The following is a 23,250-nucleotide window of genomic DNA, read 5'->3' as shown; positions in this document are numbered from 1 at the left end:
ATTATTTTACGAATTTTTCTTACTAAATTTAAATATTTAATAATTTTACCAGATATAAGAACAATTAGTGAAAATTTCTAGAAAAGAAATCCTAAAAATATTTTCCATATGTTATCTGCTAGTTTAAAAATGGTCTAAATGTGATTCATATTCAGTACAAAGGCTGGTGAAATATTGGATATCCGTCCTATGACTAGCCCATGTTAAATTCATTGCTTCTGCGCCAGGTTTGCACCACTTCCGGATCCAAAAAGAACGTTTTCACTATTTTTTGGTGACGCTTTTTTCTGGGTTCTCTAATACAAAGTTTTTCTCCTTCTCCAAAAGTCGATAAACTTTTCATTGAAGTCGTTTTTCTCTTATAGTTAATAGTTTCAATTTAAAATTGGGTATCCTATCATGAAAGAAAATTTCGTTTGACTAAGATCAACTTGGTTTTAATAATTCTGCAAAATTCTTTAAAATTAATGAAATTGTCCTTAAATTTGTAGACTTTTTGTATATTCACTACAAAGCATAAAATCGTTCAAAAATAGGAGATGTTTTTCCACAATTTATTTTAAAGGGGTTTTTTACTCGAAACCTAACAAAATTTCAACTTAAAGTCGAGTCTTAGTTTGGAAATTTAAGTTCTTGGTAACACGGATTTAATAGCATATGAAAAAAAAAATAGAAAACGTCTAAATTAAAATTTGTTTCCTAAAATCAAGTAGGAAAAAACGCAAATTTAAAATCTTTGGAACCGGCCATGTTTTTTTTTTTTTTCAGAGCAACATTTTCATGGCTTTTTAAGCCACACTTTCTTTGCTGGGAATGTAAAGAAATTTTCTGGTACAAGTAAATTTTTCTCCATACTTTAATTGACAACATTTCTATTTTTTTCCAAAAAGAAAAAAAAAAAACTTTTTTTATTTTATTTTTAATACCAATACCATAATGAAAACCACTGTCAAAGCAATCACGGTGCCATTCCCATTTTTTTTTTTATATTTTGCTTATCGACAAACCTAAAGACCTTTATAATTTCAAATGTTATGTCGTTCATTCATATGGAAATTCTTATTTATTTTTATTAGCACACTTAACACACCCACAGACTAGCACAAATACAATGCAACCCACACACATGCATACAACCAATATAGACCTCAATATAGAGAACAAAAAGAGTTTCACACTAGCACATATGCATACATAAGCATAAAAATGTGAATTTCCGCCTAAAATGTATACAATGGCAAGAACACTCATCACATACACACTCACATACATACGCACAAGACTTGGCATGTAGCCAATATGCATAAATATGTGACCAGGATATGGTTGTGGAGGTGTTGTATATACTCGTAAGTTGGTTTGACTCGGTGTGATTTGGTATCCTTTACTTAGAATCGAAATTCCTTAGTGAAGCATAAAAACTTAACGCTTGATTTGATATTTTGATTTTTTCTTTTGTATATTTTTATGTGTGCGAAATGACATTCAAAGAATTATTGGCAGAGGTTAATGGACAGTGGATACGAATATGGAGAATATTGAAGGATTCTTGGACAAATGTAAATTTTGAGTTTTTGTAAATTTGAGCTTGCTGATCTAGACCGATTTCTCTCTTTATGGACCAAAAATACTAGATTTCCAATTTCAGGAATATCGAATAGAAATTTAAATATCTGGACGCCCAAGAATTCAAATCGGGAGATCAGATATACATTCGGCACATCCATTTGTGAACCTAATCAACACCTCGGTTTTTAATTTCAAGCAAACCGGATAGAAATTTCGATGTCTTGGAGTCACGGTTGCCACTCGTGCCAAAAAATCTACCAAAATTTGAAGAAAATTCTACAAATATCTACTAAATTAAAAAAAAAAATTATTTTGAAGTTGTTGCTTTTTGTGTTTAGTATAATATTGCATTTATAGAAAATTTTGTTAGAATTTTATTTCTGCAGAAAATTTTACCTCTTAATTGGAGAGGAACATTTTGCAAAATCTACCAAAATATCAAGAATTTTACCAATCTACCAAACAGTAAAAAATCTACCATTTTTGTTAGAATTCTACTAACTGTGTCTACTAATTGAGTGCTTGGAGTCCAAAAAATCAAATTGGTAGATCGGTCTATTAGGGGCTATACCAACACATAGACCGATACACACCAAATTCGGTAGATAGACGTGAAATACCTCTATCAATTTCAGGCAAATCGAATAATAATTGTAGTTCTGGATGCTCAAGTCCTCGAATGGGAAGATTGTTCTATATGAGGGCTATAGCAAAACATGGACTGATACATACATAGGACTTTCAAGACATAAAATATCCCTAGATTTCCAATTTCGGATGGAGCTGGTTCGATAAAGCCCATGTTCCATTTTAGCCCCTACTCAATTCCACCAAACTGAAATCATGGAATTTTTTCTTGGGAGAAAATGTTGCTTGACTGCGCGAATTCGGCGATAATTTTTGGTACAACCATTCATTTTCATTTTCATACCCACCTCCATATCGGTTATCGATTTCTAAATAAAACGATCGAGTGATGTCCGTCCATCTGCATATCTGTTTGTTTCCTTGACTCCACAGACTTCAACTAAGATATTGTTCTAAAATGTGGCACAGATTTGTTTCTTTTTTTTCTTTCAGCAGATTAAATTCGAATATATTTTATATTGGTCCAAGTTTTGATTAGCCATCTATATAAACATAATCCGATATGATTTCTTTAGTTTCTAGATACTACAATTTTATACAATCTGGCTGAAATTTGAAAACTGATGTGTATCGGTCCATATTTCTATATAGCCCCAATCAATCTTTCAGAATGTAGTTTAGATGCACAAAAACTTGTGTCGTATTTAGTTTATATTGATGAATCTTTTGATAGACTGATCTCCCGAATTCACTTCTTGGGGTTCTATACCTGCACTGTCCAGCTAATCTGCAATGTTTTGGTATAGTCTTCACATAGACCGATCTCCCGATTTAGGCATCTAGACATCACATTTTGGTTACGATAGGCATTATTTTAGAAATTTCGGGGATCCACAAAAACTTGTTGCAAATTTGGTTTATATCGGTCCATGGTATGGCCCCCCATGTAGGACGATCTCACTAACATATATCACTTTGGGCTTGGGCTCTAGATACCGATAATTCCGATTTGCTTAAAATTTAAATTGGTATTTGGGGTCTAACATACAAGTAGGTGATGTCAATCGGCCTATGTTTTGTTATAACGCCCATATAGAGTGATTTTTCGATTTGAATTGTTGGACATCCATGCTTTAAATTACCTTAATCAACCTAAATACATTTTAGGTCCATAAAGAGATAAATATGTATATAAATATTTCATATATTCCATTTAGTTGTAGCAAATTTTCGCCGAGAATCCAAAAAATACAGTAACGACCTATGGGGTTTTTTGCCCAAAAAAAATTTGTAAGTGGTCGATCAAAATCCTCATCATTTGAAGTTTGAATGGAAATCTGAAAAGACCAAATTTAGCCCAGTTAAATCGAATTTTAATTTTTATCGAATTTTAATTTTTATCGAATTTTAACTATGGCGATCAAAACCGGTGGACCGGGTTATCTTCTTACGCCGATTGTTGGTTTTCGTGAAAATCACATTTCAAATCACTCAGTGGACCGGCAGAAAAAGTGTTTTCAAAGCCTCATCTTTCGGTTTCTATATTTTTTTTTTTTTTTTTTTTATAATGCCAAATTTAGGTAAATACATCTGGGTATTTTAATAAATATTTAAATGAAAAAAAAAATGTTTCCAACTTTAAATAAATTATCGAATTATTTATATACCCTCCACCATAGCATGGGGGGTATATTAACTTTGTCATTCCGTTTGTAACATATCGAAATATTGCTCTAAGACCCCATAAAGCATATATATTCTGGGTCGTGGTGAAATTCTGAGTCGATCTAAGCATGTCAGTCCGTCCGTCTGTTGAAATCACGCTAACTTCTGAACGAAAGAAGCTATCGACTTCAAACTTGGCACAAGTAGTTGTTATTGATGTAGGTCGGATGGTATTGCAAATGGGCCATATCGGTCAACTTTTACGTATAGCCCCCATATAAACGGACCCCCACATTTGGCTTGCGGAGCCTATAAGAGTAGCATATTTCATCCGATCTGGCTGAAATTTGGTACATGGTGTAAGCGTATGGTATCTAACAACCATGCAAAAATTGGTCCATATCGGTCCATAATTATATATAGCCCCCACATAAACCGATCCCCAGATTTAATCTCCGGAGCCTCTTAGAGGAGCAAAATTCATCCGATCCGGTTGAAATTTGGTAAGTGATATTAGTATATGGTCTCTAACAACCATGCCAAAATTGGTCCATATCGGTCCATAATTATATATAGCACCAATATAAACCGATCAACAGATTTGTCCTCCGGAGCCTGTTGGAGTAGCAAAATTCATTCGATCCGGTCGAAATTTGGAACGTGGTGTTAGTATGTGGTCTCTAATAAACATGATATGAATACGAATTGGTCCATATCGGTCCATAATTATTTATAGCCCCTATATAAACCATTCTCCAGATTTGATTTCCGGAGTCTCTTGGAGAAGCAAAATTCATCCGATCCGGTTGAAATTTGCAACGTGGTGTTAGTATGTAGCCGCTAATAACCATGCAAAATTTAGTCCATATCGGTCTATAGTTATATATAGCCGATCCCCAATCACACAAAAATTGGTCCATATCGGTTCATAATCATGGTTGCCACTCGAGCCAAAAATAATCTACCAAAATTTTATTTCTATAGAAAATTTTGTCAAAATTTTATTTCTATAGAAAATTTTTTCAAAATGTTATTCCTATAGAAAATGTTGTCAAACTTTATTTCTATAGAAAATGTTGTCAAAATTTTATTTCTATAGAAAATGTTGTCAAAATTTTAATTCTATAGAGAATGTTGTCAATATTTTAATTCTGTTGAAAATTTTGTCAAAATTTTATTTCTATAGAAAATATTTTTTCAATAGACATTTTTGTCAAAATTTTATTTCTATAGAAAATTTTGACAAAATTTTATTTCTATAGAAAATTTTGTTAAAATTTTATTTCTATAGAAAATTTTGTCCAAATTTTACTGCTATAGAAAATGTTGTCAAAATTTTATTTTGTCAAAATTTTATTTCTATATAAACTTTTATCAAATACAAAATTTTGTCAAACTTAATTATATACGTAATTAATCGGCCTTTTTTAGTTTAATATATACTACGTATGGACTACCTTGCAATTTAGAAGAGGGTGTTAGGAAGTTTTAAGATACCTTGTCATCGGCAAGTGTTACCGCAACCCAAGTAATTCGATTGTGAATGACAGTCTTCAGTAGAAGTTTCGACGCAATCCATGGTGGAGGGTACATAAGCTTCGGCCTGGCCAAACTTATGGCCGTATATACTTGTTTCTATTGATTTTTTTGTGACAATGAAATTAGATTTTCCTTTTAAAATTATGTGCTTTTATGAAGACCGATCATGCCAGTTATTTGTTTTAAAAAATAACTACCACCGGTTTTGAAAAAACTTCCGGATTTTTTAAAACCGACTTTCAAACATCCCGGTTTTTTACCCAGCAAAAAAAATAATTCAGCAGTAAGAGTTTAGTTGCGCTTTTTGGTATACAATAGGTTAGGTTAGGTTAAAGTGGCAGCCCGATTAAATTTCAGGCTCACTTAGACTATTCAGTCCATTGTGATACCACATTTAACTAAAAGTACCTATTACATATGGGCACTTCTAGTCTTAACCACTGAACCTTCTCTATAATTTACTTTTGTGGAACCAACCAGATTGCTCCAAAACCATTAACAAACTGCTTAAGTTAACGTTTTCCAGGTCAACCAGTAATCTAAAGCTATATGCTCCTAAAATTCGCTTACGCCTTACACAAAAAGCAGGACACTCACACAAGAGGTGTTTAATTGATTCCTTTTCCTCCACGTCATGACAGCTTATACAATAGTCATTATACTTCGCACCTATAGTTTTTGCAAATTCGCCTATCAGGCAGCGACCCGTTATAGCAGATATTAGGAGTGCTATCTGACGCCTTGAGAACACTAGCATATCCAGTGTGCGGTTTAAGTTTAAATGGGGTCATATTTGCTTGGTGTCGTTACAACCCCTGCAATTTTCCCATCGAACATTGGCCATCATAACAGCCTTCTCACGCAGTAAGAGCTTGCAGGTGGCCAGAGGCATACCAACAGATTCTAGTTCCCCTGGAATATGTAAGGTAGTTCCTAGCCTTGCTAACACATCTGCTTCACAGTTCCCCGGTATGTTCCTATGACCAGGCACCCATATTAGGTGAATATTGTACTGCTCAGCCATCTCGTTGAGAGATTTGCGGCAGTCTATGGCCGTTTTTGAGTTAAGGAACACAGAGTCCAAGGATTTTATTGCAGGTTGACTGTCTGAGTATATATTAATGCCAATATTTGTTGGAACATTACTTCTCAGCCAATTCACCACCTCTCTTATTGCCAATATTTCAGCCTGAAAAACACTACAGTGATTAGGTAATCTTTTCGCTATTCGAATTTCCAGATCTTTAGAATATACTCCGAACCCCACTTGTCCATTCAATTTGGAGCCATCAGTATAGAAATCTATATATCTTTTATTCCCCGGGGTCTGTGTACACCACGCCTCACTGTTGGGAATTAGAGTTTCAAATTTTTTGTCGAAAAGTGGTTTTGCCAGGGTGTAATCCACTACGTTAGGCACATCTGGCATTACTTTGAGGACCGAACTATGACCGTACATTTTTTCCGACCACAACGATAGCTCGCGCAACCGCACAGCCGTTGTTGCAGCTGACTGTTTGGCCAAAATGTCTAAAGGCAATAGATGTAGCATGACATTAAGGGAGTCTGTTCCTGTCTTACTAAATGCGCCTGAGATACATAAGCTCGCCATACGCTGAACTTTATCTAAACAAGTCGGTTTCTGAAGTGCCGGCCACCAGACTACAACACCATATAGCATTATAGGTCTAACCACTGCCGTGTATAGCCAATGCAAAATTTTTGGTCTTAGTCCCCACTTTTTCCCTATTGCCTTTTTGCACGAGTACAAAGCTACCGTGGCTTTTCTCGCCCTCTCTTCAATATTAAGCCTAAAATTCATCTTCCTGTCCAAAATAACGCCAAGGTATTTTGCACACTCACCAAAGGGAATTTCAGTACCCCCTAAGGAAATGGGCCTAACCGTGGGAGTTTTGCGATCTTTGCAGTACATGACTATTTCTGTCTTTGCTGGATTTACACCAAGACCATTATCTTTCGCCCATTTATCAGTCATCCGGAGAGCTCTCTGTATAATATCTCTGATTGTGGATGGGAATTTTCCCCTGACTGCTAGCGCCACATCATCTGCGTATGCCACCACTTTTATCCTTTCTTTTTCTAGAGAAACCAGAAGGTTGTTTATAGCAACATTCCAAAGAAGAGGTGATAGAACTCCTCCTTGGGGAGTGTCTCTGTTCACATACCTTTGTATGTTTGCTTGCCCTAGTGTGGCTGAAATACGTCTCTTCATTAGAAGTTCGTCTAACAGCCTAAGTATACCTGGATCAACATTCAGAGTTGTCAGTCCATTTGGTATACAATAAAGTAGACAGTGCATCCACACTGCATGAATCGGTGGCAATAACGTAAGCGTGTAATATAGAAAATTTTGTTTTTTTTTTCGTTTACATTATTGCAACCACTTCATGCAGTATAGATGCATGAAAGGCAGTGCTGTTTTCCTTCACGCCAACAATGCTATACTCAAGATTTTATATCATATCTGAGCAATATTTCTATTAAAATGAGCAATTGTATCAGCGCTATGTAGAAACTGCCCTAAATCGGGACATCGCCCACAAAAATCAATGCTGAATTGGTTGTTTTGCCTCTCTCCTTTAAAATACTGCTGAAATAGTGCTGCATTTTTTGCTGGGTTATCACTCCAATTTTAACTTCATAATGTTTGGATTTCCTTCAAGCAGAATGGTAAAATTATAATAGCCACACTTATGGCAGTGGGTATTTTATTGAAATAATTAATCTTCGGCATATTGAGGGATTCAAATAGACTCCATTTAAATATTTCAAGCTTCATTAGACAAACTATAAAATGGGAAAGTATCGAATAAAGACGTAATACTTATTTATGATGAATTAAAACGTCAATTAAATTTCCCAATAAAATTTTAATTGATTGGATTATGTATAAATTCCTATCTACTGGAAATTTATATTCTCTTAGCCCATGGTATAGCGAATTTGAAATTTATATTCTCTTAGCCCATGGTATAGCGAATGTCAGACAATAGAATGGAAAATTTGAAATAAACAAATGAGATAAAATCCCTAACATCTGTTCAGTGTGCAACCAATAGCCTTGGTATCCTTTTGCATATACTTTGTTTTTCTCTCTCCAGTTTTTTTCTTTTCTTTTCTGGCATCCATTTAATTTTTTTCATGCCATTTTGCCTACAAGACAGAAAAAAAGGATTGAATTGAAATCGTATTTTTCTGCTCCTCTTTGACCTGCGTATCTATGGTATTACCATGATTACCACAATTTGTGTATGGCCGATTTCTTGGTAAGATGAGAAAATATTTTATTCCAATGTGTGCAAATTCCTTAGTGAGTTGTTGGCGATTTATCTTGGCCCACACCCGGTGCTTGTCTTAAATCATCATATCTTTTATTTTTGCCTTTGCATTTTTTTCTTTTGCCTCAAATCGCAGAAGACAGAAAAAACCTCAATAATCATAATTGGGATGTGCCGAGGTCAGCACAGATTATGAATGGGATTTATGTTAGATTCCCCTACGCGTTATGGAATCGTTAGATTTCTTAGCTTTGTTCGGAACAAATCTGTGGTCAGCTTCGAAATGATTTAGTGCAAAAAAGCAAAGTCTTGGCTCATGAAAATGCCATTATTATTAGGGAGTTTATCATGAAATAAATATTTATGTTAGCAAACATTGGCATAGTCGAAAGAGAGAGATGGAGAGAGAGAGAGAGAGAGTGTGTGTAGAAACAGGGTGAGGTGTATTAAGATTTTCCTTTGCCAGACATGTATTAAATGCTAAAATATTTTCTTTATACATTGTGTACTAATAATTTATTAAATTCAATTAAAGGTTTTTGGACTTAAGAAGATTAAGTAGGACAATTTTTATTTTATTTTATTTTGAAGTAAATAAATTGAAAAATTTAAGAGAATTGTATTACATTAAGGGTATCACACAGGGATGGAAAATAATTTAAGAAAGTACAAAAAATGTATTTTTTGAACCAGAAAGTACTTTTCACTAAATTTCAACAAAAATTTCATTGGAAGATAATTGTCAAGAGCTCCTTTAGACTGAATATTAAAAAAAATCAAATTTTGTTTGCCAACTCCTCAATTTTAAATATTTTTTATATCCGCTTACAACGACTACCATAGTATTGTAATCACGGTTGTCACAGTTGGTAGAATTCTACGGTTTGGTAGATTGGTAGAATTCATGGTATTTCAAAAATCTACAGACAGATCAATAAATATAAATTTTTGACGAAATTTTCTAAAGAAATCAAATTTTAACAAAAATTTTTAAAGAAATTAAATTTTGACAACATTCCCTTAAAAATCTAAAATTTTTGACAAATTTTTCCATATAAATAAAACTTTGACAAAACTTTCATCAGAAATTAAATTTTCAGAAAATTTACTATAAAAATAAATTTGATAAAATTTTCTATAAACATAAAATGTTGACAATATTTTCTATAAACATAAAATTTTGACAAAATTTTCTATAAACATAAAATTTTGACAATATTTTCTATAAACATAAAATGTTGACAAAATTTTCTATAAACATAAAATTTTGACAAAATTTTCTTCAGAAATAAAATGTTGACAAACTTTTCTATAGAAATAAAATTTTGACAAAATTTTCAATATTAATAAAAGATTGAAAAACAAGTATATACGGCCGTAAGATCGGCCAGGCCGAAGCTTGTGTACCCTCCACCATGGAATGCGTAGAAACTTCTTCGAAACACTGCCATCCACAATCGAATAACTTAAGTTGCAGTAACGCTAGCCAATGGCAAGGTATCTTATAACCCCCTAACACCGTCTTCTAAATTTTATGTAAGTCCATACGTGGTATATATTAAATCAAAAAAGATCGATTAAATACGTATATAATTCACTTTGACAACATTTTTTATAGAAATAAAATTTTAACCAAATTTTCTATAGAAATTAAATTTTCACAAAATTTTCTATAGAAATAAAGTTTTGACAAAATTTTCTCTAGAAATGAAATTTTAACAAAATTTTCTATAGAAATAAAATTTTAATAGATTTTTGGCTCGAGTGGCAACCATCGAGTGATAATGAAGCGATATGGACCAATTTTTGTGTGATTGGAGATCGACTATATATAAATATAATTCCAAATTTGAACCGGATCGGATGAATTTTGCTCCTTCAAGAGGCTCCGGAGGTCAAATCTGGAGAATGGTTTATGGACCAATTTTTGCATGGATGTTAGAGACCATATACTAAAACCACGTTCCACCTTTGAACCGGCTCAGATGAATTTCTCTAAGAGGCTACGGAGTTCAAATCTGGAGAACGATTTATATGGGGGCTATAAACACTATGTACCAAATTTCAGCCGGATCGGATGAAATTTGCTTCTCTTTGAGGCACTGCAAGCCAAATCTGGGGATGGGTTTATATAGGGGCTATATAATATATATAGCCCCTATATAATTTTGGACCGATATGGACCAATTTTGCATGGTTGTTAGAGACCATATACCAACACCATGTAGCCGGATCGGATAAAATATGATTCTGTTAGAGGCTCCGAAAGCCAAATCTTAGGGTCCGTTTATATGGGGGCTATACGAAAAAGTTGACCGATATGACCCTTTTGCAACACCATCCGACCTACATCAATAACAAACACTTGTGCCAAGTTTCAAGCCGATAGCTTGTTTCGTTCGGAAGTTAGCGTGATTTCAACAGACGGATGGACGGACGGCCATGCTTAGATCGACTCAGAATTTCACCACAACCCAGAATATATATACTTTATAGGGTCTTAGAGCAATATTTCGATGTGTTACAAACGGAATGACAAAGTCATCCTATGGTGGAGGGTATAAAAATTCTATAAAAATAAAATTTTGACCAAATTTTCTATAGAAATAAAATTTGGACCAAATTTACTATAGAAATAAAATTTTGACAAAATTTTCTATTGAAATAAAATTTAGACAAAATTTTCTTCAGAAATAAAATTTTGACAAAATTTTCTATAGAAATAAAATTTCCACAAAACTTTCATCAGAAATAAAATTTTCTATAGAAATAAAATTTTCACAAAATTTCAATATAAATAAAAAATTGACCAAAAATTCTATAAAAATAACATGTTGACCACATTTTCTAAAGAAATACAATTTAGACCAAATTTTCTAAAGAAATACAATTTTGACCAAATTTTCTAAAGAAATACAATTTTTACCAAATTTTCTAAAGAAATAACATTTTTACAAAATCTTCTATAAACATAAAATTTTGACAAATTTTTTATTAAAAATAAAATGTTGACAAAAATTTCAACATATATAAAAGATTGACAAAATATTCTATAAAAATGTTGACAAACTTTTCTATAGAAATAAAATTTTGACAAAATTTTCAATATAAATAGAATATTGACAAAAAATTCTATAAAAATTAAATTTTGGCAAAATTTTCTATAGATATAAAATATTGACAATATTTTCCAAAGAAATAAAATTTTGACAAAATTTTCTAAAGAAATAAAATTTCGACAAAATTTTCTATAGAAATTAATTTTGACAAAATTTTCTATAGAAATTAATTTTGACAAAATTTTCTATAGAAATAAAATTTTGACAAAATTTTCATCAGAAATATAATTTTTACGAAATTTTCTATAGACATACAATTTTTACAAAATTTTCTATAGGCATAAAATTTTGACAAAATTTTCTATAGAAATAAAATTATGACATTTTCTATATAAATAAAAGATTGACAAGAAGTTCTATAAAAATAAAATTTTGACAAAATTTTCTATTGAAATAAGCTTTTGACAAAATTTTCTATAGAAATAAAATTTTTGCCAAATTTTCTATAGAAATAATATTTTGAAAATATTTCGTATAGAAAAAAAATTTGACTACATTTTCTATAGCAATAAGATTTTCGTTTTGTTTTTTATTGTTAGTTTGTACTTCAATACAATTTTGACCAAATTTTCTAAAGAAATACAATTTTGACCAAATTTTCTAAAGAAATAACATGTTTACAAAATTTTCTATAAACATAAAATTTTGACAAAATTTTTATTAAAAATAAAATGTTGATAAAAATTTCAACATATATATAAGATTGACAAAATATTCTATAAAAATGTTGACAAACTTTTCTATAGAAATAAAATTTTGACAAAATTTTCAATATAAATAGAATATTGACAAAAAATTCTATAAAAAATAAATTTTGGCCAAATTTTCTATTTGGGCAAAGACCTATAGACTGCAAAATGGTTGGATGAACACACGTTTCGGAATTACCATATTCCTCATCAGCATCCTCTACTTGCAGCAAAACTATCAACCAATTATCGGAATAAATTCACTAAATCCAATGTGAACCACTCATGAACCTTCCGAAAAAAGGTGTGTGGTTTACTTTTGGGTTTAGTGAACTACCTGAATTTATTCTGATAATTGGTTGATAGTTTTGCTGCAAGTAGAGAATGCTGATGAGAAATGTGGTAATTCCGAAACCTGCGTCCATCCAACCATCTTGCAGTCTATAGGGCTTTGCCCAAATAAATTTGACAAACGTTCTTTTTCTATGTTGGTTAAGCTACTCGTGTAGTTTAGTCAACGCAATGGGTTGATTCTAACAAAATTTTCCAAAAGAAAAAATTTTTAACAATATTTTCTGTAGAACTAATATTTAGTCGAAACATTCTTAAGAAATAAATTTTTGCAAAATAATATATTTTTGGTAGTTTTTGGTTAGATTTTCTTTAAATCTTGGTAGATTATTTTTGCCTCAAGTTTCAACCGTGACTTTGATGGTTCGCATTAGTTTAGTACGCGATCGATAACTTCTTATATAGAAAGTGTTCGTGTGGAAGCGTTGTATAGAATCACATGCTTTTTGCGACTAAAACATTCTCGAAATTCAATAAAACCATTTTTTAACAATGGCTTTTACAAATACGAGATTTTCTTCCTGCATGAGCATATCTGTGCTGAAAAATTTGTAAACGACAACTAAGCTTGTTAAAGACATTCTCAAAATATTAAAATATTTTGTCCATATGCCCATTGTACCATAAATCTGATATCGGCTCAAAAAAGTCTACACCAAAGGTACTAAATCATTCGCGGGGGTATTACGGTACTGACCAGGGTGAAAAAGTATTGAAAAAAGTTCTATAGTACTGCATATTCCATCCCTGGTATCACATATGTACCTCTTTCTCACTTCTTTTTATATTGCCCATATTCTCCTCATATATATAGTGTATAGTATATGTATGGCTGTGTGTGTGTAACATATGCATATAAGTGATCACTGTTTTCAGATAACTTCACCACATCCATTCTTCAAATACGTACTTATCTCTTCCGGTCGTTAGAATGTTGTCCTCCTGCAATGGTTTACCATTGTGTAGCCACTCAATGTTATCGATTGCTGAACCCGTTGTCGTACAATTGAATATTGCTGTTCCACCCGAGTTGACAATTTGAACTTGTGGTAAAATGTGAACGGATACATAGGAATTCACAAATAAACGAATTTCAATTCGTTGTTCGCCAAATTGATTGGATGCTTGACAGACCTAGAATGAGCAAATAAAAGCAAATTACAATTTTTTCGTATGAATAAATGAACAGATAAAATTGAATAGTAATTTATGAACATATCGACAATGTAATGTCAAAACAAGTTAAAATGGCTTGTCACTTTTTTTTTGAAATATTTTTCAATTAAAATAGATTTTCTAAAAATGTAAGAGTGAAAATAAATTATAGTTCAAAGACGTCTTCCACCATGTCATTTAGTTAAACATACCATATGGTACAACAAAATAACGAGCTTTACCTAACCTAACAACACTGGTAGAAAAAGCTGAAATTTGTCACTAGGTGAAATTGAGCCAACGAAATATTTTCATAAGGAAATATTTCTTCATTGAAACCATTGGACCACCTGTAACCTTTGGAATTACTTGGGCGTCATTGGGAGCTTCGGCCAAGTAATTCCACCTATGTATCCTTCTGGCCTGCAATTAGCCCTAATTAGACGTGTGGGCCTAGGGTAACCTCACTGATAGCTTCAAGTTCTTTCTCTGAAATCTACGCCCCTACAGCTCCAAAAGTGAGCCTTTCACACCCACTGTCCCACTAGTGGGACCTTCGGGCCCACAGTCACACATTGAGGTCTTCATATTTGCAGCTTCCTCATTAAATTTTTGGACCTACAATTACAGTCCCACTAGTGGGACCTTCGCGCCCACAGTCACACATTGAGGTCTTCATATTTGCAGCTTCCTCATTAAATTTTTGGACCTACAATTTCCATTACTATTCCATTAAGCCCTAAGGTTTATATGCCCATCATGTTACGCTTCGGCCACGCTGTTCTACAGCTGTAACCTTCTGGCCTGTAATAACCCCAATGAGACGTTTGGGCCTACGGTACTTTAACCGATACCTTCGGACCTACAGTTCCCTCACACATACAGGTTCCTTCATTTTGTCCTGCGTACCTTCCATTCACATCGCAGAAATTTTCGACCCTACATTTTCCTCACTAAAATGTTCGACCCTACATTTTCCTCACTAAAATGTTCGACCCTCTAGTTTCCTCACTAAGACCTTCGGGCTTAGTCCCTCACCGAGACTTTGCACTACAGATGCTTCATTAAAACCTTCGGTCCTACAGTACCTTACAGAGATTTTCAGGCCTATAATTCCCTCCTCGACTAATGTTCCTTCACTAAGACCTTCTGACCTACAGTTTTCCCACTATGACTTTATTCCCTACAGTTCCATTATTGAGATCTTCGGCCCAGCAGTTTTTCAATCGTAACCTTGCGGTCTACAATTACCTTAACGAAACGTCTCAGAAGGCGATGTTCAATCTAAGACATTCGGGGCTACATATCAATCACTTCAACCTTCGAGCCCTTAGGCCAAGTTGTTTCAACACTGTTACCTTCCGGCCTGCAATTATCCCAATAAGAAGCTTGGGCTTTTTTGAGCCTATAAATCCACGATTTGGATAATCATATTTACAGTTTCGTCATTTAAATCTTTAGGCTTACATTTCCATCAGTGAGAGCTTCAGCCTAGTAATGCACCGCTGAAACCTTCGGGCCTACTTACCCTAATGAGACATTTGCACTTACTAAAACCTTTGAGCTTAAAGCTCCATCACAAAAACCCTGGAACCTACTCTCCCACCTACTGAGACCTTTAGACCTCCAGGTCACTCACTGTATTCCATCACTGAAAACTTTGGGCCTACAGTTCCTTCCTTGAAGCCTTCGTGCCAACAACTGCCAACGCTGAGACTTTCGGGGTTACAGTCCCTCAACCATAATTTAATTCCTCCATTGATACTTCGGATCCTATAGTCCCCGACGTATACACTAGGTCCTATAATTCCTAGTACTAGTAGATCATATTTCGTTGACTATTAGAAAATCTTACAGAAACTCATTACTATTAACTTTATCCAACATTCAAAATGACTCCAAAATTGCGATGGTTGCTCATAACGAACAAGTGCCGCTCTCATCGCGTGCACAGCTTTAGCATGACCAAAATTTCCTGCTGAATTATTGTGAATAAGTTCCATGCCTCATTTGCCTTCAACAATATCGTCTTTTGACCACGGTTGCCACAGTTAGACACAAAATTTTGTATAGAAATAAAATTTTGACAATATTTTCTATAAAGATAAAATGTTGGTAAAATTTTCTATAGAAGTCAACATTATGACAAAATTTTCTAGGGAAATAAATTTTTTACAAAATTTTTTATAGAAATAAAATGTCACAAAATTTTCTGTAGAAATAAAATTTTGACAAAATTTTCTAAAGAAATAAAATTTTGACAAAATTTTCTATAGAAATAAAATTTTGACTAAATTTTCTATAGAAATAAAATTTTGACTAAATTTTCTATAGAAATAAAATTTTGACTAAATTTTCTATAGAAATAAAATTTTGACAAAATGGTCTATAGAAATACAATTTTGACAAAATTTTCTATAGAAAAAAAAATAAAAATTTTTCTATAGAAATAAAATTTTGAAAAAATGGTCTATTGAATTAAAATGTTGACAAAAATTTCTATAGAGCCAAAATTTTGACAAAATTTTCTGTAGAAGCAAAATTTTGTACAAAATTTTTTAAAGAAATAAAATTTTGACGAATTTTTCAATAGAAATAAAATTTAAACAAAATTTTCTACAGAAATAAAATTTTGACAAAATGGTCTCTAGAAATAAAACTTTGATAAAAATTTCTATAGAAACAAAATTTTGACAAAATTTTCAGTAGAAGCAAAATTTTGTAGAAATTTTTTAAAGAAATAAAATGTTGAAAAAATTTTCTATAGAAATTAACATTTTGACAAAATTTTCTATAGAAATAACATTTTGGCAAATTTTGACAAAATTTTCTATAGAAATAAAATTTTGAAAAAAATTTCTATAGAAATAAAATTTTGACAAAATTTTCTGTGAAAATAAAATTTTTACAAAATTTTCAATAGTTATAAAATTTTTGACAACATTTTCTAAGGAAATAAAATTTTGACAAAATTTTCTAAAAAACATAAAATTTTGATAAAACTTTCAAAAGACATGAAAGATTGACAAAATATTCTATAAAAATAAAATTTTTACAAAATTTTTATTGAAATAAAATTTTGACTAATTTTTCTACAAAAATAAAATTTTGACAAAATTTTCTGTGGAAATAAAATTTTGACAAAATTTTCTATTAATATAAACTTTTGACAAAATTTTCTATAGACATACAATTTTTTACCAAATTTTCTATAAAAATAAAATTTTGACAACATTTTCTATAGAAATAACATTTTGACAAAATTTTCTATAGAAATAAAATTTTGACATAATTTTCTATAGGAATAAAATTTTGACAAAATTTAGTATAGAAATAAAATTTTGACAAAATTTTCTATAGAAATAAAATTTTGACAACATTTTCTATAGAAATAAAATTTTGACAAAATGTTCTATAGAAATAAAATTTTGACAAAATTTTCTATAGAAATAAAATTTGTACAATATTTTCTATAGAAATAACATTTTGACAAAATGGTCTATCGAAATAAAATTTTGATAAAAATTTCTATAGAACCAAAATTTTGACAAAATTTTCTATAGAAATAACATTTTGACAAAATGGTCTATCGAAATAAAATTTTGATAAAAATTTCTATATAACCAAAATTTTGACGAAATTTTCTATAGAAATAAAGTTTTGATAAAATGGTCTCTTGAAATAAAATTTTGATAAAAATTTCTATAGAAAAAAAATTGTGACAACATTTTCTGTAGAAGCAAAATTTTTTAGAAATTTTCTAAAGAAATAAAATTTTGACAAAATTTTCTATAGAAATAAAATTTTGAAAAAATTTTCTATAGAAATAAAATTGTGACAAAATGGTCTATAGAAAAAAAATTTTGATAACAAATTCTATAGAAACAAAATTTTCTACAGCAAAATTATGTATAAAGTTTTCTAGAGAAATAAAATTTTGACAAAATTTTCTATAGAAATCAACATTTTGACAAAATTTTCTATATAAATCAACATTTTTACAAAATGTTCTAAAGTAATCATTGTTTTGACAAAATTTTCTATAGAAATAAAATTTTGACAAAATTTTCTATAGAAATACAATTTTGACAAAATTTTCTATAGAAAAAAAAATTGTACTAAATTTTCTATAGAAATAAAATTTGTACTAAATTTTCTACAGAAATAAAATTTTGACAAAATTTTCTATAAAAATAACATTTTGACAAAATTTTCTATAGAAATAAAATTTTGACAAAATTTTCTATAAAAATAACATTTTGACAAAATTTTCTATAGAAATAAAATTTTGATAAAATTTTCTAGGAAATAAAATTTTGACAAAATTTTCTATAGAAATATGATTTTGACAAAATTTTCTATAGAAATAAGTTTTTGAAAATTTTTGACAAACCTCCACGAACTTTTTTTCTCTCTGAGTTTATTTCGAAAATATCAAAATTTCCCTTTCAATATTTACAAATTTCTAAAATTTCAAGTTTACAAAAAAATTCAAATACACTGATGAAAACTATTTGCCATTGCAACTTTTTTTAGTTATGCTCACATCATCATCGTCATCATTCATTACAAACTTCCGCTGAATTCATTCAATTTGAAAAGTGACTTTTAGTTGGGTAATTTCTATTTCCATTTCCTCCTCCAAACTACATTTCCACCCAGAATAACGAGGAAAACGCCAATCACCATATACCCCTGTCCTATAGAAAGATCTTTACGTAGGTAGGAACACAATTCCAGACATAGCCAACAAATGGTGAACTTCCTATAGCAAGATGAGACATGGGAGGGAAAAAAAAACTTGAAAATAACCAACGAACGAACCTAAGCATCCATGGATTTGTTTAACAAAATGCACATAAAGAGACTCTAATGATCGACTGTAAGAGATATGGGGGATAAATGAAACAAAAAAAAAAGATAAATAAATTTGAATCGAATTTATGCAAATTTAAATTGTTCTTCATTATGTCTCCACTCGAAATGATAAAAAGGCACTAAGGACGATACGAGTCTATGAGATGGATGAAAAGACAAACAGACTTCCATAGCACTGAAAAAAAAAAAAACAAACCAAGAGGAGTTGCTGCAGTAGGATGAAGACAACGATGATGATACTCATTGTTGTCATAAAAATCTACTTGAATTTAAATCAATTTAGAATATGAACAATCCCAGGAAATTCTAGCGACTTCGAATATACCGCAGTTGTAGTCAATGTCGAATATGTTGGTGTGTGTGTGAAAGTGTTATCATATGATAGGAGTATCCTAGTCTACAGTTTCCATTCACGCTATTGTATTACACATTTTTATGTTGCTGCATAATAAAATAATTTGCAATACCATTTATATTCAAATTACTATGTATGTTTATGTACGGAGAAAATCTATCAAGATTCTAGAAATGACAAAATAGTTGATAGTTGAAAGTGAAAGGATGTCATACACAATTGTTGCAATATAAAATAATCGCCCCAGTGTGAGCATAATTTTCATAAAATTTACTTTGAGATATTTATAGCAGGGCGAAACCGGTCGATTACTATTAAAGTAATTGTAAATACTAAACTTCTAACAAAAGCTATCTAACAAGAAAGGATATAGAGAAGTGGAACGTAAAGAGATAAAGTTGAAGTCGACGTTTTGTAACCTTCATTTTAGAATAAAGGACTTTTCATATATTTTAAAATTATTAAAAACCTTAATTTAGGCTACTATCTGCACTACAGATATTAACCAGTTTATTTATTTCATGTATATTTATTTATTTATTTAAAAAATGCATTTTTTATTGTAGTCGTCTGCGGCGTTAAAAAAAAAAAAAAAAAAAAAAAAAAAAAAAAACAATTATATACGGCCGTAAGTTCGGCCAGGCCGAATCTTATGTACCCTACACCATGGATTGCGTAGAAACATCTACGAAAGACTGTCATCCACAAATTTCAACTCACATGGTTGTTAAATATCATATACTACCACCATGTACCACAATTCAACCAGATCGGATGAATTTTGCTTCTCCAATAGGCACCGGAGGTCAAATCTGGGGATCGGTTTATATGGGAGCTATATATTATTATGGACTGATAGGAACCAATTCCTGCATGGTTGTTGGATACCCTATACTAACATCACGTACCAAATTTCAACCGAATGGGAAGAATTTTGCTCTTCCAAGGTGCTCCGGAGGTCAAATCTGGGTATCGGTTTATATGGGGCCTATATATAATTATGGACCGATATCGACCAATTTTTGCATGGGTGTTACAGACCATATACTAACACCATGTACCAAATTTCAGCCGGATCGGATGAAAATTGTTTCTCTTAGGGGCTCTGCAAGCCAAATCGGGGGATCTGTTTATATGGGGGCTATATATAATTATGGACCGATGTGGACCAATTTTTTTATGGTTGTTAGAGACCATATACTAACACCATGTACCAAATTTCAGCCGGATCGGATGAAAATTGTTTCTCTTAGAGGCCTCGCAAGCCAAATTTGGGGGTCCGTTTATATGGGGCCTATACGTAAAAGTGGACCGATATGGCCATCCGACCTACATCAATAACATATTCCACCGTGGTGCAATGGTTAGCATGCCCGCCTTGCATACACAAGGTCGTGGGTTCGATTCCTGCTACGACCGAACACCAAAAAGTTTTTCAGCGGTGGATTATCCCAACTCAGTAATGCTGGTGACATTTCTGAGGGTTTCAAAGCTTCTCTAAGTGGTTTCACTGGAATGTGGAACGCCGTTCGGACTCGGCTATAAAAAGGAGGTCCCTTGTCATTGAGCTTAACATGGAATCGGGCAGCACTCAGTGATAAGAGAGAAGTTCACCACTGTGGTATCACAATGGACTGAATAGTCTAAGTGAGCCTGATACATCGGGCTGCCACATAACCTAACCTAACCTACATCAATAACAACTACTTGTGCCAAGTTTCAAGTCGATAGCTTGTTTCGTTCGGAAGTTAGCGTGATTTCAACTGACGGACGGACGGACGGATGGACGGACGGATGGACGGGCGGATGGACGGACGGATGGACATGCTCGGATCGACTCAGAATTTCACCACGACCCAGAATATATATACTTTATGGGGTCTTAGAGCAATATTTCGATGTGATACAAACGGAATGACAAAGTTAATATACCCCCATCCTATGGTGGAGGGTATATTAAAATCTTTTTTTATACTCTATACCGCGGATGGGTGGTATATTAACTTTGTCATTCCGTTTGTAACATATCGAAATATTGGTCTCAGACCCCAGAAAGTCTATATATTCTGGGTCATGGTGAAATTCGATCTAGAGATGCCCGTCCATACGTCCGCTGATATCACACTAATATCGACTTGAAACTTGCACATGGGCCATATCAGACCCCTTTTAGCTATAACCTCCATAAAAACCGACCCCCAAATTTGGCTTGCGGAGTCTCTTTTAAGAACAAATTTCATCAGATCCGGTTGAAACAACCATGCAAAAAATGGTCAATATCGTTCAATAATTATATATTGCCCCAATTATAAACCGATCTCCTAATTTGACTTACGGAGCCTCTTTGAGAAAGAAATTTCATCCAATTTGGTTGTAATTTGACACGTGGTATTAGTCGATGACTTTAGCAATCATACAAAAATTGGTCAATATCGGTCAATAAATATATATAGCCCCCATTAGAGGTGTGCGCGTGACAAGCGTGATTCACGGGTGAATCACGTGAGTCGTGAAATCTGAAGCAACACTCGTGAATGTGCGTGAGTGGGACTAAAATAAATATGGCGTGAGCGTGTGTGAGTAATAAAATCAGTTCGTGAATGTGCGTGAAAAAAATTTCTGCAAAATGACGCTCACAAAAAATTTTAAAGATTCAATTCGGTTGGAAAATGTCGTGAGTCTCGTGAATTTGTCGTGAGTCACGTGAATTGTCATGAATCGTGCGTGTGCGTGAGTCTGTAAAAGTAGTTCGTGCGTGAGTACTGCTTTTCATTTCGTGAATGTGCGTGAGTGTGAGTGGCTACGACGCTTATCGTGCGTGAGCGTGCGTAAATAAATATTTGGCTTCGTGAATGTGCATGAGTGTGAGTGAAATTTCACTCACGCGTACACCTCTAGCACCCATATAAACCGATCTCCAGATTTTGCTTACCGAACCTCTTGGAGGAGCAAATTTCATCTGATTCGATTGACATTTGAAACATGGTGTTAGTATATGCCCGATTCCCAGATTTGATTTGCGGAGCTTACTGGAGATTAAAATTTCATCCAATCCGCCATGCAAAACTAGTCCACATCGGTCCATAATTATGTATAGCCCCATATAAAGAAAAAGAAAAGCAAAATTTGAAATTTCCGATCCTTAATGTCAGTAAAACCAGTGTTTATTGGTGCGCCAACTGAGATTGCAAGATCATCATGTGACGTTTTGAGATTGAGACAACTATGGGCTAGCATACATTAAATATTTCATGAACATTTGACCGTCAAAAAATTTGTTCGCTTTGGATTCCACACAAATTTTCAAACGCTCAAAAAAAGGCTCGAATCGATTGGTCGAAAAAAATCCTACAAAACTGCGACTACAGTGCTTCGAAACGCGTTTATGATATCTTGATAGGTGATGAAACGTCTAGTTACGCATATGAGGCTGAAACTAAACTGCATTCGACTGTTTGATGAACCAAATCCAACAAAAGTTGCCTGCGCACCAAAAACTTCCAAGCAAATGATCGCCTATTTTGTCGGAAAAAAATGAACATGTCGTTGTCCTACCACTAGAACAATGGAAAACAGTCAATTCTGATTATGTTAGTACACAATCATTGGTATGGCAGTTGTCTTTCAAGAAATTTGGAAAACCAACTGCGGAAAATGGATCAACCTTCACTGCGACAATGCGAGCACAAATAAACAAAAACTCCATTTTTGAGCACTCGAAACATCGATTTGATGGATTATCCACCGTATAGTTCATATGATTTCCTTTTATACCCATACGTTAAAAAAAGAGAAGCCAATGGTTTTCGATACCTGAAGAAGCGGTTGATGCATATTGAATTCCTGTTTGTGGAGATACCTCAATCAGAGTGGCAAAAGTGCTTCGAAAATTGGTTCAAATGCATGCTTAAGTGCGTGTATGTATCTTAATGGGTATTATTTTGAAAAACAATGAAGTTATCTTTTATAATATTTTTTTTTTTCTAATCACGGTATATAAAAGACAACCCTCGTAAAAAGTTTAATTTTCAATAATAGCAGAA

The 23,250-nt window shown here is 32.6% G+C and overlaps 1 protein-coding gene across 1 annotated transcript in view; it reads right to left on the bottom strand.

Annotated features, from left to right (window-relative positions):
* The window catches only part of Dscam3 (Down syndrome cell adhesion molecule 3), a 317,456-nt gene that overhangs the window by 178,876 nt on the left and 115,330 nt on the right, over positions 1-23,250 (bottom strand). Inside the window, exon 8 of the mRNA XM_075299301.1 lies at positions 13,730-13,953. Within this exon, the coding sequence (XP_075155416.1) occupies positions 13,730-13,953 (224 nt within the window). The remainder of the gene's footprint in view (positions 1-13,729; positions 13,954-23,250) is intronic.

The sequence above is a fragment of the Haematobia irritans genome, chromosome 1 (genome assembly GCF_050003625.1).
Source record: "Haematobia irritans isolate KBUSLIRL chromosome 1, ASM5000362v1, whole genome shotgun sequence".
NCBI lineage: Eukaryota > Metazoa > Arthropoda > Insecta > Diptera > Muscidae > Haematobia > Haematobia irritans.
The sequence above is the reverse complement of the archived record's forward strand: the minus strand, read 5'-3'. Positions and strand labels throughout refer to the sequence as shown.